Source organism: Podarcis tiliguerta (assembly GCF_965153285.1).
Source record: "Podarcis tiliguerta genome assembly, chromosome: 7".
NCBI lineage: Eukaryota > Metazoa > Chordata > Lepidosauria > Squamata > Lacertidae > Podarcis > Podarcis tiliguerta.
Genome location: NC_139540.1, coordinates 27608841 through 27631973, shown reverse-complemented (window position 1 = coordinate 27631973; position 23133 = coordinate 27608841). Strand labels below are relative to the sequence as shown.

The following is a 23133-nucleotide window of genomic DNA, read 5'->3' as shown; positions in this document are numbered from 1 at the left end:
CTGGGAAAATGTCCAGGTTTTTGCCAGCAGAACCCGGAAGTGTGTGTTTCAGTGTCACTTTTTGCCCATGCTTTTAGGTGATTTCCCTCAAAAAAGCTCAACAACTTCTGTGTCAGGATTTTTTACTTCTTGAAATATGGAAACCCTAACTTATGTCAACAGAGGCCTTTATAATTAGTATGAGCTACCAGTAATTTTATCGTATTTACAGCTGCCAGCACCTCTTTCCTGTAAGAAGGCATTCAGCTTACCTGTGTATGCATCTATACTTTCAGGTAGCTTCATTTTCCTCAAGTATTCTTTCATGGGAGGCCTCTTGAATTTGCAGCACAGCATATCACAATAATGCTCCTCTGGTTTTGCTTCTTCTGGTTTCTTCTCCTCTTCTTTTTTCTCCTCTTTTTTCTCCTCCTTTTTCTCTTCTTTTGGCGGAGGGGGTGGCGCCGTCTTTTTGGGTGCTAGAGAAGTTTCCAAAGATGCAGCATTGCACACAAGTTTCTCAAATGCACAAAGATATCTGAAGCTACAGAGAGTTATACACTAGAATACCCTCCAAATAGGGACATCCCATTCCATGATGATAATTTTACTGCTTATACACCACACATCTTATTACGTTTCCCCCGTCACTCTGGGCAGCTTCCAATATATATAAAAACATAATAAAACATTAAACGTTATAAAAAAACCTTTCCTATGCAGTCATACCTTGTGTTGCGTCTGCTTCATGTTGCATCTTTTCATGTTACATCCCGTGGCAACCCGGAAGTACCGGAATGGGTTACTTCCAGGTTTTGCCACTTGCGCATGCACAGAAACGCTAAATCACGCTTTGCACATGCACAGAAGCGCCAAATCATGCCATGCACCTGCGCAGACACAGCGCTTCGAGTTGTGGGCATTTCACATTACTGACGGGCCTCTGGAACAGATCCTATCTGTAACACGAGGTACCACTGTACAGAACTTCCCTTCAGATGGCTCGGGGGCTCGGGAGTTGGATAACTCCACACCCTCCAATATTTCACCAATGAAAATAGGGACATCCTAAGGAAAAGTGGGACATTCTGGGATCAAATCAGAAACTGGAACAGCTTCTCTAAATCAGGGACACCCCTGGAAAATAGGGACACTTGGAGGGTCTGCACTCTGTGAACAGCTGTCAACAAAATCCACTCTGCCTCAGGAACATGTTTGGCAGGGTGATGATTAAAACTAATATTATTATTAGTGTTAATATTTCCCTATACATCTCCCTACACCATGATGAAATGTGTCCTAGGTATGAAAGATGAAATGCATTTAAATGTATTTTTTAAAATCATTTCCTTTCAGCAAGATGCATGATAACCATACATTAAGTCAGGGCTTCTTTTCAGCCAGAACTCACCAGAACTCAGTTCCGGCACCTCTCAGATGGGCGCCATTGGCATTATAAGAGAACAAGGGAAGTGTTCATGGTGAGTTCCGGCACCTCTTTTCCTAGAAAAAAAACTAGCACTGCATTCTGTACAGGGTTGCCAGTTTGAATAAGACATGAGGCTAGGAAGTAGGATCCCTTCTGGAATTCATTCTTCAAATCAACAGCTTTGTGTTCGTTTATGGTAAAACCAGCTCTGGATATAAAAAGTTACAAAACTTTCGGCATCTGATTGTTAATCGGCATGTGAAGAGTATGCCAGACCTAATCACATGATTGGCTATTGTGTGCTGATTCAAAACATGTTGATGAAAATAAGCCAGCTCCCCCCGCCCCCGAACTGCCTTCCTGCCCAGGAAAAGCATCAAATGAATTGGGCATTAAACTCATCATGTGAATTGTAGGTGTCTAGGGTCCCCCTTGCGGGATGCGGGTGGCGCTGTGGGTTAAAGCCTCAGTGCCTAGGGCTTGCCGATCGAAAGGTCGGCGGTTCGAATCCCCGCGGCGGTGTGCGCTCCCGCTGTTCGGTCCCAGTGCCTGCCAACCTAGCAGTTCGAAAGCACCCCTGGGTGCAAGTAGATAAATAGGGACCGCTTACTAGCGGGAAGGTAAACGGCGTTTCTGTGTGTGGCTCTGGCTCGCCAGAGCAGCGATGTCACGCTGGCCACGTGACCCGGAAGTGTCTTCGGACAGCGCTGGCCCCTGGCCTCTTGAGTGAGATGGGCGCACAACCCTAGAGTCTGTCAAGACTGGCCTGTACGGGCAGGGGTACCTTTAGGGTCCCCCTTAAGACTTTTGTCAAATGTGCAGAGGTCCAAGAGATGGAGTTGGTGGGGATGTTCATATTGGGGGTGGGGCCAGGCCAGCAAGGTGGACACCCTCCTGCTCTATTAACTTAATAAACACAAGGTATCTTAATTTCTGCTGCAGGTGTGCCTGAATGCAACAGAGACAGAAATCCAGTGAGGCAGCATGATGCATGGCTGCTGCTTACTAGGAGGTAGAGGGGGAGGAGAAAGACAACAGGGAGGTTCAAACAATGCAAGTGCACCAGTAGTACTACCTAGTGCACCTGCTGGTGCATTTGCACTGCGCTAACCTTGCTGCTGCCTACCCCTCTACTGACTGGAGGTTAGGTAAGTGCTGGTACCACACAGTCTGCTACTGGCAAAATCTAGGAAAGAAAAGCATGTGTAAGGGTATTGTTGCAGGACCAAAAAGCTGAAATATTGATATTTCATCTCTCTGATTTCTACTTTTCTTGGCAAGCATAAGGAAATAAATAAGCTGCTCTTATCTCAATCACCCCACTGCATTTGTCCAGTTTATTGCATTCAGCTTAAGAGCGGACAGCAATCTCAGTGAACTGCAGAATGTGCCAACTATACACTTCTTTCTGTCTATTGTGCATAGTAAGAAATACAGATTTCTTCTGACAGTTGTTAAATACAGTGGTTAATTGATTTCAGGTGAGATGCATATCCTGCCGTGGCTTAGTATATTACAGTCAATGTCAGTATCTCTTAAAAATAAAATTGCAAGATAATGTTTATGCCCCAAATGTTGTGTAATTTACCCACTCAGCAATCTCCAGTTTTTGATTTCTTCCTGGACTTGCAAAAACAGAGCAAGTGTCAAGCACTGGGTAGTCTTCAAAATATGGGTTTCTGGACTTAATGTTTGGTTTCCTGGTTCACACACTGTCTAGGGCTGACCCATACAGCTTAGGAAGCATAAGCCAGTGTAACGATTTGAATGACAGTGCCAGTTTATTACATTCAAGACTAATTCAAGCACATGTAGGTGTGGTACAGGGCTTATCCACCTTTCATTTTGCCCCATTGCTTTCCCACGGGGAAACACAATCTTTAACACTGAATCGGAACAAATGGCAATTGAGTTTTCTGCGGATTGCTGTTTGTTCCATTTTAGCGCTAAAGAGCAGGTTTTCCAGGGGAAAGTGACGGGCAAAACCATTCAAACCTGTTCCTTCCAGGCAAAGGACAGGTGGAAGTGTTGGCGAGGCTGCAATTTGTTTCCATGAACTTAGAGAGATAAAATCTATATTTGCATCAGCCACAAGCCATAGCAAAGGAACCAAGTACAATCAAATACAGATATAGGTAGATGGTTGACTATACAAAATACGTTCTGAGAGTTTACAACTATACAAATGAACTTACTTGCTGTTGGACTGGGCTCAGGAGAGGAGATGACCGGGTCACTCAGTTTTTCTTTATACGTGGCTGTCCTTTCTCGCATTTGCTTGATGATTTCTTGCAGCTGAGTTTGAGCATATTCATTTATGGGGGTTCCTGGTCGCTTATTCTCTGTCCTGTTTATGTGGGAAGAGAGAGAAGGAGAACAGTGCTTTGAAAAGTAAAAACATCAAAGGCAAGTAATAATAAGACAGATGAACTTCACCCCAACTCAGCTTTGAGTAGTGGAGCCATTGTCTTGACCCACCAGTGGTCTGGTGGGTCAGGCATGCACAACATCCACATATTGTGGCCTACCAGATGCTGGAAAATTCCAATCTCTGCAAATTTGGGGCCAACATTAGATGTGGTGGTGGGGGGTACCATTTGCATGTTCATCCTGTTCACATGTAAGGCACAAATTGTGTGTTAACACTCGATTAGAAGCCGCTGAGAGTGGCGGGGTGGGGGTGGGTGCTCAGCCAGATGGGCGGGGTATAAATAAATTTTATTCTTATTCTTATTCTTATTCTTATTCTTATTCTTATTCTTATTCTTTCTCTGTGTGCCTTGCTTTTACAGTGGTACCTTGGGTTACGAACTTAATACATTCCGGAGGTCTGTTCTTAACCACTTAATCACTTTAGCTAATGGGGCCTCCTGCTGCCGTCGCACCACTGGTGCACGATTTCTGTTCTCATCCTGGGGCAAAGTTCACAACCCGAGGTACTACTTCCGGATTAGTGGAGTTTGTAACCTGAAGTGTTTATAACCCGAAGTGTTTGTAACCTGAGGTACCACTGTAATAATAAAAGGAGCCCCTTCTAGCTATGATCAGACAGCCCCTCTCCTAAATTTTCACAGCTTTTCTCCCTTCCTGACTCTGTAACTAAACATTCAACAAGTGTACAAGTGTCTACATTGATATTCTGGAAAAACTCGCCTACCACTTGAAATCATTAAGTGGAAACACAGAACACTGAGGATTTTGCAGCTGTTTGGTGGACTCTTTATGACATATATGAACAACTGTTCCCATTTGAGCATTGTCTCTGCCAAATATGACTTTATATGGAACTATTCATGACATCTACATATGCTTTTAATGTACACATAGCTTGCAAAGGCCAACCTGGCTTTGGGTCTTCAAGCCAATCATATGGTGACCTCTTTCCACCCCTGTCCAGCTGCCCCATTTTCTCCCCCCTGCTTATTTATTCTTCTTACACCTTCTTCATGTGTCAGTGGAAAAGCTGGTAGTGTGCCATTAATGTTTTCATGTTGAGTGTTAATGTTCATTTTGATTAATTTTTTTAAGCCAAACAAACAAGCACACCATCTTGCGTATCTGTGTGCACAATAAATTAACTGTATAAAGCTACATGTGTAATCTATTTCTACCTGTGTAGAGACAGCTTGTACATGTGTACAGTGTAATGTGTGAACGAGCGTTAAGTGAGATGGAAATGGAGGCAATTACCTGGAGCAACTGAGAGGAGGCAAGGTAAAGGGATGAATTTGAATCCATGAACGTGCAGCACAGAATTAAGATTGATGTAATGCAGGGTGAGCTCCTGTTGTTCGGTCCCAGCTCCTGCCCACCTAGCAGTTCGAAAGCACCCTTAAGTACAAGTAGATAAATAGGTACCGCTTTACAGTGGGAAGGTAAACGGCGTTCCATGTGCTGCTCTGGTGCCGGTTCGCCAGAGCAGCTTCGCCACGCTGGCCACGTGACCCGGAAGTGTCTGCGGACAGCGCTGGCTCCCGGCCTTTAGAGTGAGATGAGCGCACAACCCTAGAGTCTGTCAAGACTGGCCCATCTGGGCAGGGGTACCTTTACCTTTAATGCACAACTTTAACCTGCAAAGATAGCCAACAACTTGTACAACAGTCTTAGGACTCAGGAAACAATACTATGGAGTGGAGAGTTGATGTTTAGAGAGGGCCTCTCAGGGCAGAGTTAGAAGAACCCCGGTGGTCTTTGCAGTTAGAGAATCGGGACCTCTATTGTATTTATTCCCGATTTATAGCATATGACCAAAAATCTTGCCTCCCAACCTACCCCACAATTCACTTTGACCTTTCTGTGTCCCCCACAACTGGCCTGATGCATAAAAGAGACAGGTTGGAGAGGAGGAAATGTGTGTGCTTGCGCGCGTACACACACACACACACACACCTCTTTCACAAATAAACACATATGCTTAGTTTTTCCGACAGTTGAGAGCTGCTGGTTTGATAGTCAAGTTCTGACACTGCCATGATTGTTAGGGGTGTGTCTTGGATGAGGAGAAACACAACCCTTCTGTAAAAACAACAACAACCCAATCCTTTCTCTGTGAAACTGACTTCATAGTCATAGGGAATATTCAGATTGACTGGATATATTAGATTGTGCTCAGCCTGCACTGAAGCTGCACCTCTTCCTAACCCCCATTCTCTAATGATGTGAGAGGAATTCCACTGGGGCAACTGCAAAACAGGGCTGAGACTCAGCTGTGAAAGGCAGCCTGTGTTTAATTTAAATATTTGTAAAGCATGTTAATGTATTTTTAAGAGAAGACAGAAAATACACTTAATATGAAAATGGGTGGATCATAAACACATGATAGATTGGCTTAGATAGATAGTTTGGATGAGTAACCAAATATTTAGAATAGAAAATCTCTAGGGTCCACAGAACTAAACTCAAAAGCAGGGGAAGAGTTTGAGTGATCAGCTGGGGGAAAAAAGTTATTCTGCAGTTTGAAATTCTTATGAAAATATATACTTCCCTACCATAAATGTTGAAATAATGGTGACTGTGTTCATTATTACATGAAAGCTATGGAAGGGCACTAAGCTTAGTCTTCTCTACCAGGTTGTCCTTCCCAGAGCTTATGTTCACCTGGCTATTTCTCTATTTGCTTTTATGGGTCTTGTCTGAAGGGGAAAGATGCCCATAATCAGTGTTTTTTTTTTCTGAGGGTATGCAGGGGTAAGCATTCCCCTAAACATTTTGTGAATCCTTGTACTTTTGTCAATTTATTGTATTTATTTTCCCCGATTTGAACTATAAAATGGTGATTTTCAGGAGTCAAAATGAGAGCACTCCTAAACATTTTAAAAGAAAAAAAGCACTGCCCATAACGCCTACAGAATGCACATCTTCCCACATACAAATTTCCTGAAGGGGAAAACATCCAACCTCCTTCCCTCTCTCCTACATCTTCAGAAGATGCAGACTAGATCTTGACCTCCTGCCACATTAACCACGTAATCCAAACCCAAGATCTGCCTGGATGAGAGAGTTTGGATTTGGTGGATCTTGGGCTTCTATGTCTGGTTACGCTTGCCCTCCCCCAGCTAAGCGGGTGCTCAGTCCAAAAAAGGGGCATTCTGGGGAGTAGCTGGGTAAGGTGGGATCTACAGGTATTACAAACCCCTTTCAGCTTGTTCACGTGACCCAGCAGAACCCAAATGCCAAAAAGGGTGGTATATAAGTCAAATTCCTGCCGAACAGAGTTTGGAACAGGAGTAACTTCTGCTGGCTGTCCTGTTAGGTTTTTCAGTAGTCAGTGGGAAGCGGAATCAAAAAAGCGCAATATTGCACTCTAGCAATGCCCCTTCCCTATGCCAGGTTTCTTCTGTAATGTTTACTCACAAGCAAGTTCTTCCCATCACAGGTCCTTGCAACATTACTTAAAAGCATCCTTACAGCTTTTGTCTCTTTTACTGGTTCCTGTACTGTGTGATTGGGGGATTATTGATGAGTTTCCCCTTAATTTCCCCTTAACTAATCAGCTTGAAAGAAAAGAGTTTAATTACTGTTTTCTTTTCTCATTATTTCCCTTGTCTTTCTTTTATATTGAAATAGCAGAACAAGCTGGCTTCTCTGCCCTTTGTGCCTTGGATGAGTCTGTGTGTACGGTCTTACCGATGGCCAAGTCATGCGATTTGTCTGAAGCTCCTGCTCCTAAAAGATGCACTTATTAATTATATGGTTTAATTAAACAATTATATAAGACTAATGACTTAATTAACAAAGTTTAAATGGGAAACATTAACCTTTTGTGCACAATTCTAGCCTGATCCAAAGGCACTGAAGTTGGCAGCCTGAAAATTGCCATTTTTAGTTGGATATGAACCCTATTAACATCTAATAGGACTTCCTTTAGGACTGCCAGCTGGGATGGTCCTGTCTGTTTGCTTTCAGGCCTGCTGCTGAGAAAACAAGGAGAAAAGTCATCCCTGCCTCTAAACGGGATCCTCATAACAGAGGGTCCTGGTTGTGTGCGGGACCCAAGAGCTCACTTGATAGGGTTAAAATGGGGGGGGGGGGGCTAGGAGTAAGAAGTCCTAGCCATTCCCCTGGGATCACACCAGGCAATTTTAGCCAATAGCCAGTGGGTGGCGTGATCCCAGGGGCTTTAAAAACAGCAGTGTGATGCAAGGAGGGGCACTTGCTTCGCACTGTTGAACACCTGCCCACCCTCCCTAGTTTAGTTAGAGTTGCTTGGCCTTGCTTTGGTTTGGGTCGCCTGTTTTGGAACAGGGGCTGGGTAGGAATTTTTTTCCATTTGGCAGATTGGCTTTTAGCCATTTGGTTTTTACCTACCCCTTAGCAAATCGTCACAACTTGTAAGGTCATGGTTAGGCATTGGCTCAGTTGGATTGTGGGGAGGGGAGGTGCGGCCATCACCTGCCCCTCCAGGAATTGGGTATTCTGTTAAAGGAATCGGGGGGGGGGTCCTGGATCTCGTCCGAAGTCCGCTTGAGGGGCTAGGGCCATGGCAGGACCACAGGAACCCTGGGGTGAGCTTAGGTTGGTCCTCATCGACCTAGCTCCCTCGTTTGGTTTACCCCATTTGACAATCACCCTGAGAGGTGGAGCCAGTTATAGTGGGGAGTCAATGCCTAAGCCAATACCGCTCATGTGATTGTATTTCAATAAAGTTGTGGCCAAAAAGTTTGCCTAAAAACTTAAACTAAGTGTCCGTGTGTATTTATTTGGGGGGTGGCTCTTGGGGCCTTGAGGCGCAAACTATTTCTTCCCTTCAGCATTTCCCAAGTATTCTGTACATTATAGGAGAAGTAACACCTAAAATGGTAAGCTCTCCCTTTTGAATCCACTCATTCCTAGACTTGCTCTGGAGACCAAATACCTGACCTCAGCCATGTACCAGAATTTTTTATTTCAAGAGCTGGCAATGCTGATTTTACTTCCAAATAAATGTGTGCCTTGCAATATGACATTCGGCAAATTTAAATTTTGTTTTGAATTCGCACGTTTCTAAGCACCTTCATTTATTTGAATAATTACTCTCTTGGTCCCTCGAATCACACTAATGGGCTCCGAAAACACAGTTGGGGACCAGCAGGCTTAGTAAGAGCAGCCCCTCCTGACTCACATTTTGAGAACTGCGAGTCTAAAATGGTGGGTCCACTTCCCCCTGCCTTTTCTCAAAGTGAAGGAATCGTATTCTTGTTTAGGCAGTATATCATGATGGATTTTCTGGCTGTTGTTCAAGTGTAAACAAACATAATATTTTCTGTTGTGATTGCTGATTTGTAATAAATTGAGGCTATCCAATATTGAATGCCAAAGGGCCTTCTTAATAAGTCATAGATCAGGATGAGTGTATCCCAATAACATACATTTGTGTAATATTTTTTCTCTAATCCATAATCCTTCCAAAAGAAATGTGAGATTTCTGGGCTCAACCAGTTTTAGCTCGGGCGTGCAGTTCATAACATAAACTCTGTCACTATTTGGCAGAAAAGGTTTCTCAGTCTCGGCCAGGCCGGGGAAGGGTGAGGATAATGTTATTCTATACATGTGTATAGTTACATCATCCCATGCTTATTGGGTTACTGACCTCTATTCTCGCACTTCTGTGTCTTTCCATTGCCTATCCCTCCCTTCTTTTGTCATCTCCTAATCAGATGCATGTGTTAGCATCTTCTGGCACTAAGCAAAATGATGTGCACCTTGCGTGGGGAGCAGCTTGTGAACAAAACTTGGAAATGCATGTTTACATTGCTGGGCCAGTTTCCAATGTTCTTGTATTAATTTACAAGGCTTTTGATGACTTAGGTCCAGGAACAGCTTAAGCACAGCCTGATCCCTTATATCTCTGCTTGATTACGGAGGTCTTTGGGGAAGTCCCTGTTAGTGATTATAAAGGAGGCTAAGCATTGTGCATCTTTCCTACACATGTCAGGCACCATGTCTTACTATATCCACTGAAGTAGACAATCCAAAAGCAGAAGTATTAGAAGTTTCTTTTAATTATGTAGTGGTGAATCCAGGTTTCTGCTACAAGACTTCAACTTTGAACAGTCTGAGTTTGCAGGTTGAACCAGAGTGTGAACAAACTTTTCAAAGTGGGAAGAGGGGAGTACTTTGGAGAACAAATTAAAGGGTGCTAAATGGAGACACAGGATATAGAAACTGTATCAAATATGGCTGTGGGCAGTGCCTGCATGTAATACTATCTGGGGACACTGTGAATGCCACTTTGAGCTACATCATAGAACCAATGTGAGTACTCTCTGCATGCTTGTGGAATAAGACCAGAAATATTTGCACTGGGATGGATCCAGATGGTAGTGAGACAAAAGGTGTGTTCAGGAATTTGCCTGAATGCTCAAAGTGTGGGTGATGAACAGGGCACACATGCAAGCCCCAGCCCCAAGTTCTTCTTGTGTAGAGTCTCTGATCTTCCCTACATTACAAGGGAAAGCTATTCAGGGGGCTTCTACTTATGTTCACTGAAACATGGGTAGACTTCTCTGCACAACCAGGGACCCCACTTTATCAGGTTCGTTGGTTGCACAGAGGGATGTGGTGTGCCGCCTGTGGGGGCATGGTGCCCAGCACGGGTGGGGGGAACCCACGATGGCACCCCACTGGGATTGCGCTGCCGGGGGCAGTGCACTCCCCTCACACTCCTCTTCCTCTGCCACTGCCCCCATCCACACTTAGAGCATGTGTGTGACCATGCCTATAGTTTGTTTGAATACAGGCCCAGAAAGTGGTGGTAGCATGTTCATTTTTCCTTTCTCTCTCTCTCTTTTTGAAGCATCACAAAATTAATACGGTATCTTGAAACTTGTTTCATGCTCCAGCAGGTAGGCTGAATTTAGATGGATGTGACTTTCATTTTACCAGGCAATTCCTCTGAGCTATAATTAATGTAAGCACAGTGATTAATAGCATAATTAATTGCTGGTTTAGTAGCTCCGATTATGAGCCTAAACAACATCATAGATACTCTTGAGCGTAAGTAGATTGCAGGCATGCTAAAGCAGACTATACATCACCATTTAGGTCTTCACATTATTTCCAAGCCATTGTCTAAATCAATAGGAGTCTGCTAATAGAGGTCCGTACAACTCGTGACCACCAAGATGAATGCAGCGAATCAGCAATGTATTATGGTTGTCTTGCTCCCCTCTTTTTGGCAAACAGGTTGGTGGGAAACCCAGAAGGTTTATGAAGTTGCTGGTGGGCTACATCCTTCAAGCTCTGATCACAGATCGTCCATTAACTCAAAGAGGTTAGAGACTGGGCTGGTGGTTGGATGAGTAAAGGTGCCAGACCAAGTCAGCAGTTTCATAGAACCAGGTGGAAGCCTATCAGCCCCTTGTGTCAGCTGATCCCTGCTATGCTAACAGTAGCATTGCCACCTCTCATTCCTCTGTGGTGGTGATGCCACAGAACAGCAGAGATGAGGTTAGACGGTCCCTCCACTAGCAAGCTGAACAAGTAGAACAAGATGACTGGGTTCCACAGCTAGAGTTCCAGGTCTGAGCACCTGGTGCCTTGTGAAGAGAAGTACAGGCAGGATACGAGCATTATCCAAATATAGTATCAGGGAGTCACACATTCCTGAGACTTGGTCAGTTGCCCCAAACAGCGGTGCTTTAAATCTGAACAAACTGATTGTGGTATAAGGCAGCATCACAGCCCCTTTCATCAGATGCATATACCATTAATATCTACAGAGAAGCAAACCCTTTCTTCCACACTGTTTTCTTGATCAAAACTGTCATTAAGCCAACACTGCTATTTACTACATAGCACATAAGAAGTAATAGAACTGGACACGGGTGGCCATGAAACCAAGACACAGCTGATCAGGCATGGGAGCTTAATGTGACAACCCCCCCCCCCCGGAAGCCTCTCTGGAGTAAAGTGAAGGATGTATATGATTTGATTTAATCTTGTAGTAATTGCACAGAAATGCAGCACATCTGCTACCAGTTCCATTATTTAGCTCTTTGACCTGCTTTTTGGAGGGCAGGGGGAAGAACCTATCTGTCTGCTTGCCTTTTGCAATTTATACCTACCTACTATCCACCCCCATTGTTCTGCCCAGACGCTGAGGTCCAGCTCCGAGGGCCTTCTGGCAGTTCCCTCATTGTGAGAAGTGAGGTTACAGGGAACCAGATAGAGGGCCTTCTCGGTGGTGGTGCCCACCATGTGGAACACCCTCCCACCAGATGTCAAGCAAATAAACAACTATCTGACTTTTAGAAGACATCTGAAAGCAGCCTTGTTTAGGGAAGTTTTTAATGTTTGAACTTTTATCGTGTTTTTAATATTCTGTTGGGAGCTGCCCAGAGTGGCTTGGGAAACCCAGCCAGATGGGCAGGGTATAAAATTATTATTATTATTGTTATTATTATTATTATTATTTAGGTGATCAATTGCTTCACACACCAGACAAAGTGGACTTTAGACTATGAAAGCATATGCCACAAATAAATTAAGTGTGATAGTCTTTAAGGTGCTACAAGACTATTGAATGGACTCTGTCAGCTTTTAGCCATAGTTCAAGTCCACTGAATACATGTATTCAGCCAGATATTTTGTTCTGCTACAGCTAAAGGTTTGTCATGGAAATTTCCTTCCTAGTTGTCTTAGTTAGGCTGTCACAACAGGTTGAGAATCCTTTAATCTTCATTATAGAGCTAAGGAATGAAAACAACTCCATGGCTATGCAATGCATACAGTTCTCCAACTCAGGTATCCAATTAAACTCTGAATAATATTTTATTTTAATTACTAGTTTTGTGACATGAACAAGGTATGAGAAAGTGTGAAGAACATATACCCAATCAATTAAACTTTTATTTAACAGAAATTCAGAGGAGCTATGTCACATGGTTTTTCTATTAATGGATGATTAACCTTGTTCAGTCTGAAACACCTTTAATGAGCCTTTCAGGAATAATTAGTAGAGCCAGCTTATTGCTTCACATGCTTGGAAGGTCCTAATAATTCAAAGAGAGATAACGGCAGCTTCCAGACAGAAAATCTTAAACCAAATTGTAGGGTTCTGGGCTGAAAAGAGTTGGTTGTTATTATAACTTCATCTGTGCCCTATGTATTTAAAAAATGTGATGACCTGATTTATTTATTTTTGAAAAAGGGAAGTAAAAAAGCATCCAACAACCGTGCTTCCTGTACTATGAAAAACTGTGCAATACTGAAGGTTTAAAATTTTCAAGGCTGCCCCCAAATCCTCTCACCTCTTCATTTGGAAATTAGGCTTCCGTGGGTGGTATTCATTTTGGCTCAGATATACAGAAAATCTGTGTGGGGTGCAGAATCTGAAATCCTCTATCTCGTTAAGGGTGTAACTCTGTAAAGACAATTATTGTTTTTTCCCCTGAAGAAATGAACATTACCAAAAAAAGAAAAATGTCCACCGATTGTGGAATTTAAAAGCTCTCGGGCCAAAGGCTGTGTTAATAAGAGACAGTACACAGCTGAAAAAGAGAAATAATGAGGCATGTAAAGTTTTTATGCGTGTTCCATTTATGCTATATAATTCCTCTGTGATTGAATAAGTCAGGACATATGGTCAGCCTGTGTAGGCTGTTCAACCCCTTCCTTGCTGAGGTAATAGCTGGCTATGCCATCGCTCTAGCTAATCCCGCAGGTGGATTTTTAAATTACCTCACTGATGTGGTGACTTTCTCCCTCTCCCATGCTTTGTATACTTTGAAACAGATTCAAAAGCTATCTCCTCCTTCTACTCTGATTTCAGCATATTTCGATAGTGGACAGCAAAGGACTAATGGCTCCCACCCCAAAATAACTGCCATTGTTCTTTATCTATGATGTATTTGCCTTCAGCGTTGTTCGCTAAAGTAGTTAGACCACCAACTGGGCATGGTCTTCAATGACACAAGGGGCATCTATATAACAACAACAACAACAACAACACCCCACCCATCTGACTGGGTTGCCCCAGCCACTTTGGGCAGCTACCAACATATATAAAAGCAGGATAAAACTTTTTTTAAAAGTCCCTATGCAGGGTGACCTTCAGATGTCTTCTAAAGGTTGTATAGTTACTTATCTCCTTGGCTCAGGGTTGCATAACTCCATACCCTCCAATGAAAACAGGAACTTCCTAGCATACCCTCCAACATATTTCCAATGGAAATAGGGATGTCCTAAGGAAAAGTAGGGCATTCTGGGATCAAATCAGAAACCGGGACGGCTTCTGTAAATCTGGAACTGTCCCTGGAAAAGGAGGACCCTTGGAGGGTGTGAGCTGGGTGCTGCTCACCAACAGGTCATGTATTATGGTCTGCAGGTTGCCTATGAGCTTCACGGTCCTCACTTCTCACACATATATACACCATAGCTGTCAACTTACAGATTTGAAAATAAGGGACCAGCAGCCTCAAAAATAAGGGCTCAGCAGCCAAAATAAGGGATTTTCTGAACACAGGTATGTTCAACTTCTGAGTCCCTCTGAGCCAAAGGCAGAAAACCCAGCCAGCAGCCAAACGAAGCCTCAAGTGGTGGTTCCCACAGTGCAGCAACCTGGCAAAGGGGATGCAGCAAGGAAAACCACTGTCACCTCTTCGCTGGGAAGCGCTGAGCAAAGGCGAGTCCCCAAGCAACGCGGCCGATTTGATCGACACAAGGCATGCAAGCTCCACCCCCCAGTCGTTCTTAGACTCCTTATCTAAGCAGCCAAGCAACACAGTTGGAGCCTCCCTCCTCCCTGGCTGGCAGGGAGGGAGGGAGAGGAGCTGCTTGCTTTGAAACCCGGGAAATTTAAGGGACATCATCAATAAGGGACAGCAGCAGGACACAGCCCTAGGATAAGGGACTTTCCCGCCAAATAAGGGACAGTTGACAGCTATGATATGCACACAGGCAGCTCCTAGGGCTATGTATCATTGCTTCTCTGCCGTAAACTGCAAGTGGAGTTGCCTATAAAGGGTGCTCCCAGATAGGGGTTAAGCGAGTCATTCAGATAGCACAAATAGGTTGCTGCCAACAGGTTTTAGTTGCTCTGACTTAAAGGGAATAATCCTGAAGTAGGTAAATCTGGATTCAGTATGTTTGTGCGCAAGGGGCGGGGGGAGGCTGGCATTTTACATTTGCTGAAAAAAGTGTGCCGAACTGCCCATGAAATCCTGACATTTTAGAAAGAAGGAAGAGCAGCAGCATGGCTGTCAACACAGGCAGAGATTGTAGCAACCCTCTGTTCTTCTAAAAAAAGAGAGGGAAAAGGTCAGACTTTCTGCAGCCTGAGAAAAGAGAGAAGAAACACAGGGGAAATACAGGAGGACAATGGTTAGATGACAGCGACATATGGATGCCCCACAGAAAGGGAATGAAGGAGGCACAGTAATTCCACACAAAATGCCTGATGTGGAAGCGTCAAGAAACAAAGGCCAGACTGAGCCTCACAGGTTTCTGTCTGACTTTTTTTTCTATATTCACTGTGCAAAATCTACATGTGTAGCAAAGACAAGGAGCTTATTTTAATAGGCTATTTATTTGCTTCATTGCTGGGGCGGGGAGGGTTTTTCGCTCAGTAGTGAGGACTCTGCTTTGCATGCAAATGGTCCCAAGTTCAACCCCTGACATCTCCAGGTAGGGATAGGAATAGCCCCTGTCTGAAACCTTGAGAGCAGCTGCCAGTCAGTGTAGACAGCAGTGGGCTAAATGGGCCAATAGTCCGTCTCAATACAATGCAGCTTCCCGTGTTTCCATGTTCCTACCATCCACTTACATAGCTGATCAATTCTGAGTTTCCTGTATGCATCTATACATTTTCTGGGTGACCTCAAGACCCAGCCTCTCTCAGCCTAACCTGCCTCACAGGGTTATTGGGAGGGTAAAATGGGTTCTGGAGGGCTCTGTGTGCCACCCTGAACTTCTTTGAGGAAGAACAGGATATAAAACAATAACAATAATAAGGTGTTGTTGTTTAGTCGTTTAGTCATGTCCGACTCTTCGTGACCCCATGGACCAGAGCACGCCAGGCCCTCCTGTCTTCCACAGCCTCCCGCAGTTTGGTCAAACTCATGCTGGTAGCTTCAAGAACACTATCCAACCATCTCGTCCTCTGTCGTCCCCTTCTCCTTGTGCCCTCAATCTTTCCCAACATCAGGGTCTTTCCCAGGGAGTCTTCTCTTCTCATGAGGTGGCCAAAGTACTGGAGCCTCAGCTTCATGATCTGTCCTTCCAGTGAGCACTCAGGGCTAATTTCCTTAAGAATGGATGCGTTTGATCTTCTTGGAGTCCATGGGACTCTCAAGAGTCTCCTCCAGCACCATAATTCAAAAGCATCAATTCGGCGATCAGCCTTCTTTATGGTATAAAAATACTATAAAGGGGACGTTCCAAATAAATATATGCAAACATCTTCCTCTATTTTCCCAACAAGGCGATTTGGGTTTACAATATTATTTATTTACAATAAAGAACCAACCACATTTCTGTTTCACAACACTTCTGTGGTCTACTTTCTGCATGCATTAAAGAGAAAACAATACTCTGAGTTGTAAATCTGAGTTCTCTTGCCGTTTCCTTTCAGATATTTACAACATACCGATAAAGTAGCAGAAGACCCATTGCACAGATGGCCACAATCAATAAGTCTACACCAATTGTCGTTAAATGAGAATGTCAGCTCTGAGTTTTGTAGCTTAACATTGGAATCTATTGATGTTTGCTTGTGTGTATTGTATTTTTCTATTCCTTATGTGCTAGTATGAATTAATCTCAGGAAAAGTGAATGAATCATCAAATTAAATTATTAATAAGTGAAGGGTTTTTCCCCCTGAAGCCAGGAAACAAGCAAAATGACAGGGGTTTCCTTGCCCACCAATCATGTAATTCTACACCATGTTTACGTGAATTTCACTTATTTATTTATTTTCCAAAAGCTTATACATTTGTCAGTGAATGCGCCCAATATAGGATTGTAATTCAGTCTACAGTTCAAGTTTATTTGTGTAACCTCAGAGTAATCTTGAAAACCGTTACAATAGAGATGGTTATATTTTTCTTGATCCCTTGCTATTAAGGATTCACATTCCTGTATATGTAGATATGCTGATCTTACTGTTCCTACTCTGAAGAGATTCCATATATGACACCCTCATCTCATCACACACAGGATGCCAAGGACAAAATTATTACTGTCCTGCAAAGCTATTAATCGGAATAGCCATTGCACTGTTATTAAAGGAAGAAGCAGAGATGAGGAACAACATACTAATAGACAGGCGAGTCTCAAAGTGAATCCTGATTCAAATCATTAGGAAGCTGGCATTAAAGGATTTCTGCTGCTCAATCATCATTCAGTTATTCAGCATCATCAGCCATTCATATATGCCCACTGCTTTTAGACATGACAGTTAGATGTGGCCAGACAAACGGGGGCTATGCCTGTCTACCATTGCTAATATCAATCACAATGTATTTTGTATATTTAAACATGAGAAAGTACTGAGATGGAAAGCCCCCCAAAATGGGTAATTTCTCTTGCTAATGGACTGTGAGGAATATTCTGGGGTGAGCACCCTGTCTGTCAGAAGCTAAGTGAGTCATTTGACAGGATAACAAATTGGCTTCTCCATCCAGAGGTGATACACTAGAAAACGAAAAAAGAGCAAATCTCTCCATAATGGACCTTCTGGAAAGTGATGCATTATGAATGGCGAGCAGGGAACCAAAACACATTTGGGTAGCTGTTGGATTTGTGGCAGCAGGAGCAGCAGCAACAGCATCTGAGGCTTGGAGAGCGGACTTTTCAAATCACCCACCCATCCGCTCTCAAACTTCCATTCGTTTGCCAGTGACTTAAAAAAAACAACAACATTGTGTATTCTTGTTTACTGACAGTCACCTTGGAGTGCTGCTATCATGTCAGGCAAAGAGGTGGGATATAAATGAAGCAACTCCCTGGTCCAAACCCATCTTTTATAACTAAGCCTAGGTACATATAACTGGCATAGAGTACAACCAGGGCTCCCCCCCCAGCCAGAATTCATAGAATCATAGAGTTGGAAGGGACCCAAGGGTCATCTAGTCCAACCCCCTGCAATGCAGGCATCTCAGCTGAAGCAGACATGACAGATGGCCATCCAACCTCTGTTTAAAAACCTCCAAGGAAGGAGAGTCCACCACTTCTTGTGGGAGTTTGTGTCAGAAGCTTGTCCTACACTTGAGTAGGACCCTGGCAGAGACACATGTCCAACTGGCAACTTCCCTCCCTCCTGGTCAATCGTTCGGGAGCTTCAAAAGCTTTCTTCAGCCCAAACATCCCAGCGACCGATGCCAACAGACATCGGCACACTTAGGGATCTGCAGAGTTTGCACAGTTCGCGTGACAGACCTCAGCAACTAATCTACTTTATTTACATATAAACACACACGGAGCACTGTAACATGGCTCCCTCTCTCTCGAGCATCAGACAGCAAAGAGAAAAAGGACAAAGGACAATAGTCCCACTTCACGGAACACAGTAACACAAACATCCTGTCTCTGTCACTTCCCACTCTGTGGAGTCAAAACATATACTGTCATGTGAAGGAAACAATCCCATGACTGCAATCATGGAGCAGGAATTCTAACAGTCTGTTTCATGGCTGAACAGCTCTTACTGTCAGAAAGTTTCCCCCCCAAATGTTTAGTCGGAATCTCCTTTCTCATAACTTGATGCCACTAGTTTGAGTCCTACCCTCCAAAGCAGGAGAAAACAAGCATGCTCCTTCTTCCATGTGACAGTCTTTAAGATATTTGAAGGTGGCTATCATGTCTCCTCTTTTCCAGGCTAAACATGCCCAGCTCCTTCAAGCACTCCTTGTAAGGCTTAGTTTCCAGACCCTTGATCATCTTGGTCACCCTTCTCTGCACACATTCCAGCTGCACACATTTGGTGCCCAGAATTGGACACAGTATTCCAGAACTCAGTTCCAGCTCCTCTCAGGTGGACACCATTATAAGAGAATAAGGGAGAACCCTGCTAGATCAGACTAAACATTGATCTATTCCATCATTCTGTTTTCACAGTGGCCACTCAGATGCCTAGGGGAAACCCACAGAATAGCATTCTGAGCAGAATAGCATTCTTTCCCCCCCTTCCTCTCTTGGTTTCCCTTTTGTCTGTCTTTAAGAGTACCTGCCCTCTACATTCTTTGTAAAAGCTGGATAAAGGGACCCCTGACCATTAGGTCCAGTCGTGGCTGACTCTGGGGTTGCGGCGCTCATCTCACTTTATTGGCCAAGGGAGCCAGCGTACAGCTTCTGGGTCATGTGGCCAGCGTGACTAAGCCGCTTCTGGCAAACCAGAGCAGTGCACGGAAACCTATTTATCTACTTGACGTGCTTTCAAACTGCTAGGTTGGCAGGAGCAGGGACCAAGCAATGAGAGCTCACCCCGTCATGGGGATTCGAACCACCGACCTTCTGATCGGCAAGTCCTAGGCTCTGTGGTTTAACCCACAGCGCCACCCGCGTCCCTTATAAAAGCTGGATACAACCCCATAAATATTACAGAAAGGCACGTTTACTGGACAAAGAAATCTGTTGTAGGTCAGGGATGGGGAACCTGTGGCTCACTGGATGTTGTTGGACTTTCAACTCCCATCATTCTCACCATGACCAATGGGCAGGGATGATGGGAATTGTTGTCCCAAAACATCTGGAGGGCCACAGGTTCCCCATCCCTGCTGTAGATGGAAAAGATTGTGCTTATTGCTTATGACATCTTCATTGCACTGCCCAAGATGAACCAATGAATCTGGTGAAAAACTAGTTGTGGGTTGTGTATTTTGTCTCTGTCTCTGTTTCTGTGACTGTACAGATATATTATAAACTTCTCAGTGCAGAATGCCCACCGTGTGGCATAGGTTGATCCTATGGCCAGACGAAGACCTACTGGTATTGCTGGCCTTGTAAAGGACCCAACCAGTCCCCTAATTTTTGCAAAGCAGAACGGGTCTCACTGCAGTCTGGCTCCGGCAATGCATTCAGTGGGAAACAAGAGGAGCAAAAGCAGCAAGACCCTCATTTCTACAAGAATTAATGACATAGTTCATGGACAACCTCTTTCTCAAATGTCTAAACCAACAGTGTTCTTGTGACACTTTCTTTTTTTTAATGGCACTCCCCCACAAAAATAAGTATAGGGTTAAAATATATCCATTATCTCCAGAACGTTTAGCACCTGTTGTCATTTCTTTTGGGAATCAATTCTAGTGAATCCTTGTTTGTGGAGCCGCTTGACCTGATCCTCACATCTTTGCATATCGTTAGTGCCAGTGATTTATTATGAATGACAAGTACCAGTTTCTTAGGACTGTTACTCACGTGGCTGTCTCTTCTTTCTCCTTGACCAGCTGTGCCTCTTCCTGTTGTGTTGCCTCAGCAGGCTTTTCAGCTGGAGGGGGATCGGGTTCTTTTTCTGGAGGCCCTGCTGCATCTAAAACCAGATGGTTGATAATAACCATTAAGGCATTTATTACAGAAAGCTGATGTCAGAAAAGCTTATGATGGTTGTTGGCACACAGGTTGAAGCAAGGCCAGAAATCGAGTACCAGGTAGCTGAAACAAAGTAGGCACTCCAAGAAGGGAGTGATAGGAAAGTGATAGAAAATATCATAGCTGGGACTGTACAGGTACTGAGGAATCAAAGGAGGTATATCAGAGAGGAGCTGGATGCTAGCAGAACTGTTCCAGGTCAGGCCCTTGGAGCAAGACTGTCAGATTGGAAAGTGGCAGAGATCCAGTATGAAAAGGGGGAAGTAGCATTCCATTACTGATCGTGGTACACCTGATTCTATCTGTTTTCCAGAAAGACAATTTATAGATGTAGTGAAGTACCTGCAATTTGCTCGTTGTGAAAGCACAGTGAGTGTAGAGGTTTAGAGCTTAGATCATGGCCACTGGTCCCATCACCTCCTGGCAAATAGAAGGGGAAGAATTGGAGGCAGTGAGAGATTTTACTTTCTTGGGCTCCATGATCACTGCAGATGGTGACAGCAGTCACAAAATTAAAAGACGCCTGCTTCTTGGGAAAAAAGCAATGACAAAGCTAGATAGCATCTAAAAAAGCAGAGACATCACCTTGCCAACAAAGGTCCGTATAGTCAAAGCTATGGTTTTCTCAGTAGTGATGTATGGAAGTGAGAGCTGGACCATCAAGAAGGCTGATCGCCGAAAAATTGATGCTTTTGAATTATGGTGCTGGAGGAGACTCTTGAGAGTCCCAAGGACTGCAAGAAGATCAAACCTATCCATTCTGAAGGAAATCAGCCCTGAGTGCTCACTGGAAGGACAGATCGTGAAGCTGAGACTCTAATACTCTGGCCACCTCATGAGAAGAGAAGACTCCCTGGAAAAGACCCTAATGTTGGGAAAGATGGAGGGCACAAGGAGAAGGGGACAGCAGAGGACGAGATGGTTGGATAGTGTTCTCGAAGCTACCAGCATGAGTTTGACCAAACTGCGGGAGGCAGTGGAAGACAGGAGGGCCTGGCGTGCTCTGGTCCATGGGGTCACGAAGAGTCGGACATGACTAAATGACTAAACAACAACAACAAAAGAATGCTAATACAGTGGTATCTCTGGTTGCGGACGGGATCCGTTCTGGAGGTCTGGTTGGATCCCGAAGTTTCCGCAACCTGAGGACCTCTTCTGCGCATGTGCGTGTGGCGAAACCCAGTAAAATACTTCAAGGTTTGCCGTGCGCGCATCCCGAAGTTTACGTAACCAAAGGGTTACGCAAATGGAGGTTCAACTGTAGAGGGCAGTGCTCTGTTGGAAGGAACCCTCTATTTGAAAGACAACCAAATCCCAAGCCAGGTTTAAAGATAATGAGTGACCAGAAGGTGGAGAGCAAGCAAGATAGTGAGCAGGGGCCTAAAAGTTGGCTTCAGATTGAGAAGGCCACCTAATCACAATCTGTTAAGGGTGCTGAGAATGGCAGCTCTGGGGGATAACTTCAGTTCCTAGGATTCTTCAGAAGAAGTCATGTACTTTAAATGTGTGTTGCATAAGCAGCTATGGTCACTCAGTGAAGCTGATGACTGACTAGGAATTTGACCTTGGCTATATTTGGTCCTAATTAAATATTCTAGCTACTTCGATTACAGGCATAACTGGAAAACCAATAGGATGTGGCCTGTCAACTGCATCAACTCTTATTTTTATTAAAAACTTGGACTCATTCTGATGTATTTATTATTCACTTTATTTTAAATGAAATGGCATTTCTCTAAGAAACCTGGTGTTGGGCTAGTTCTGGAACTTTTGAATTTATAAATAGTTTTAGTTTAAAAGATTGGAGAGATAAGATTGGAAATCGTGTGCTCAAAGAGCCTGGAGACGTCTCCCCTTCCCCGCTTTTCAAATGAATGTTCATAGGAGATGGTGAAATTGAGAATATCACCCACAGGTATATCATGACTTAGTCATACTGACAGAGTGACGTTTATAAGATATGATTATTGTCACACTAATAATTGCTGTTGCATTTCATTGCTTTTCTTGGATTTGTGTTTCCACAAAAAGCATGTAGAGCAGCCTTAAACAAAACAGTTGTTAATATAGGTATGAAATGCAAATTTGAGGGTGTGTGTAAATGAGTCACAGAGAAAGTGTCCTTTAAGATGACATTTAGCTATCTTGAGATGATTAATTTCTATAATTAATTTTCATTCGTATTTTAACTTTAATCTTAAAAATATATAGGTACCATCGTCATTGTGATATCATTGTGATACTTTGCCTAAAGCAGACATAGTCTTAATAAGTGCCATGAGTTTGTCACTGTTAGTCAAAAAGCCTTGATGACCATTACTATTATTCACACCTAAAGAGTTTGCTTGCCAAGTCAAAATAGTTGTTTGAAACAAAAAACACTTGGGGGAAAAAACTTGGTCCATGCTGCATGCCCATAAGTAACAAGTCAATATTGGTTTACAACCTTGAATTCCAGTGATTGAATGATATCTAAAGAAGTATATGACAGGCTTCTCAGCACTTCCCACAATTATTCGCAATGCAGCCTGAGAAACCCCTCCTAAAACTCAAGGAAACTGTGAGAACCACATAATCCAATGCACCCTTTGCTTGGAAGGAAGTCCCATTAAGTTCTTAATCATTTCTGGAAAAGTGGGTGGAGGATTACAGCTTAAGAGGCACATGGATGTTAGTCAAGGTCACTATGGGTGTGCCAGTTTGGGTACAATATGCTTTGTTT

The 23133-nt window shown here is 43.7% G+C and overlaps 1 protein-coding gene across 1 annotated transcript in view; it reads right to left on the bottom strand.

The window, feature by feature from the left end:
• The window catches only part of CNGB3 (cyclic nucleotide gated channel subunit beta 3), a gene marked incomplete at its 5' end in the record, with an annotated part of 48269 nt that extends 27889 nt beyond the window's left edge, over nucleotides 1-20380 (bottom strand). The window contains 3 exons of the mRNA XM_083450308.1: nucleotides 252-458; nucleotides 3604-3755; nucleotides 20241-20380. Of these exons, the coding sequence (XP_083306434.1) occupies nucleotides 252-458; nucleotides 3604-3755; nucleotides 20241-20380 (499 nt within the window). The remainder of the gene's footprint in view (nucleotides 1-251; nucleotides 459-3603; nucleotides 3756-20240) is intronic.
• Nucleotides 20381-23133: the final 2753 nt, after the last annotated feature.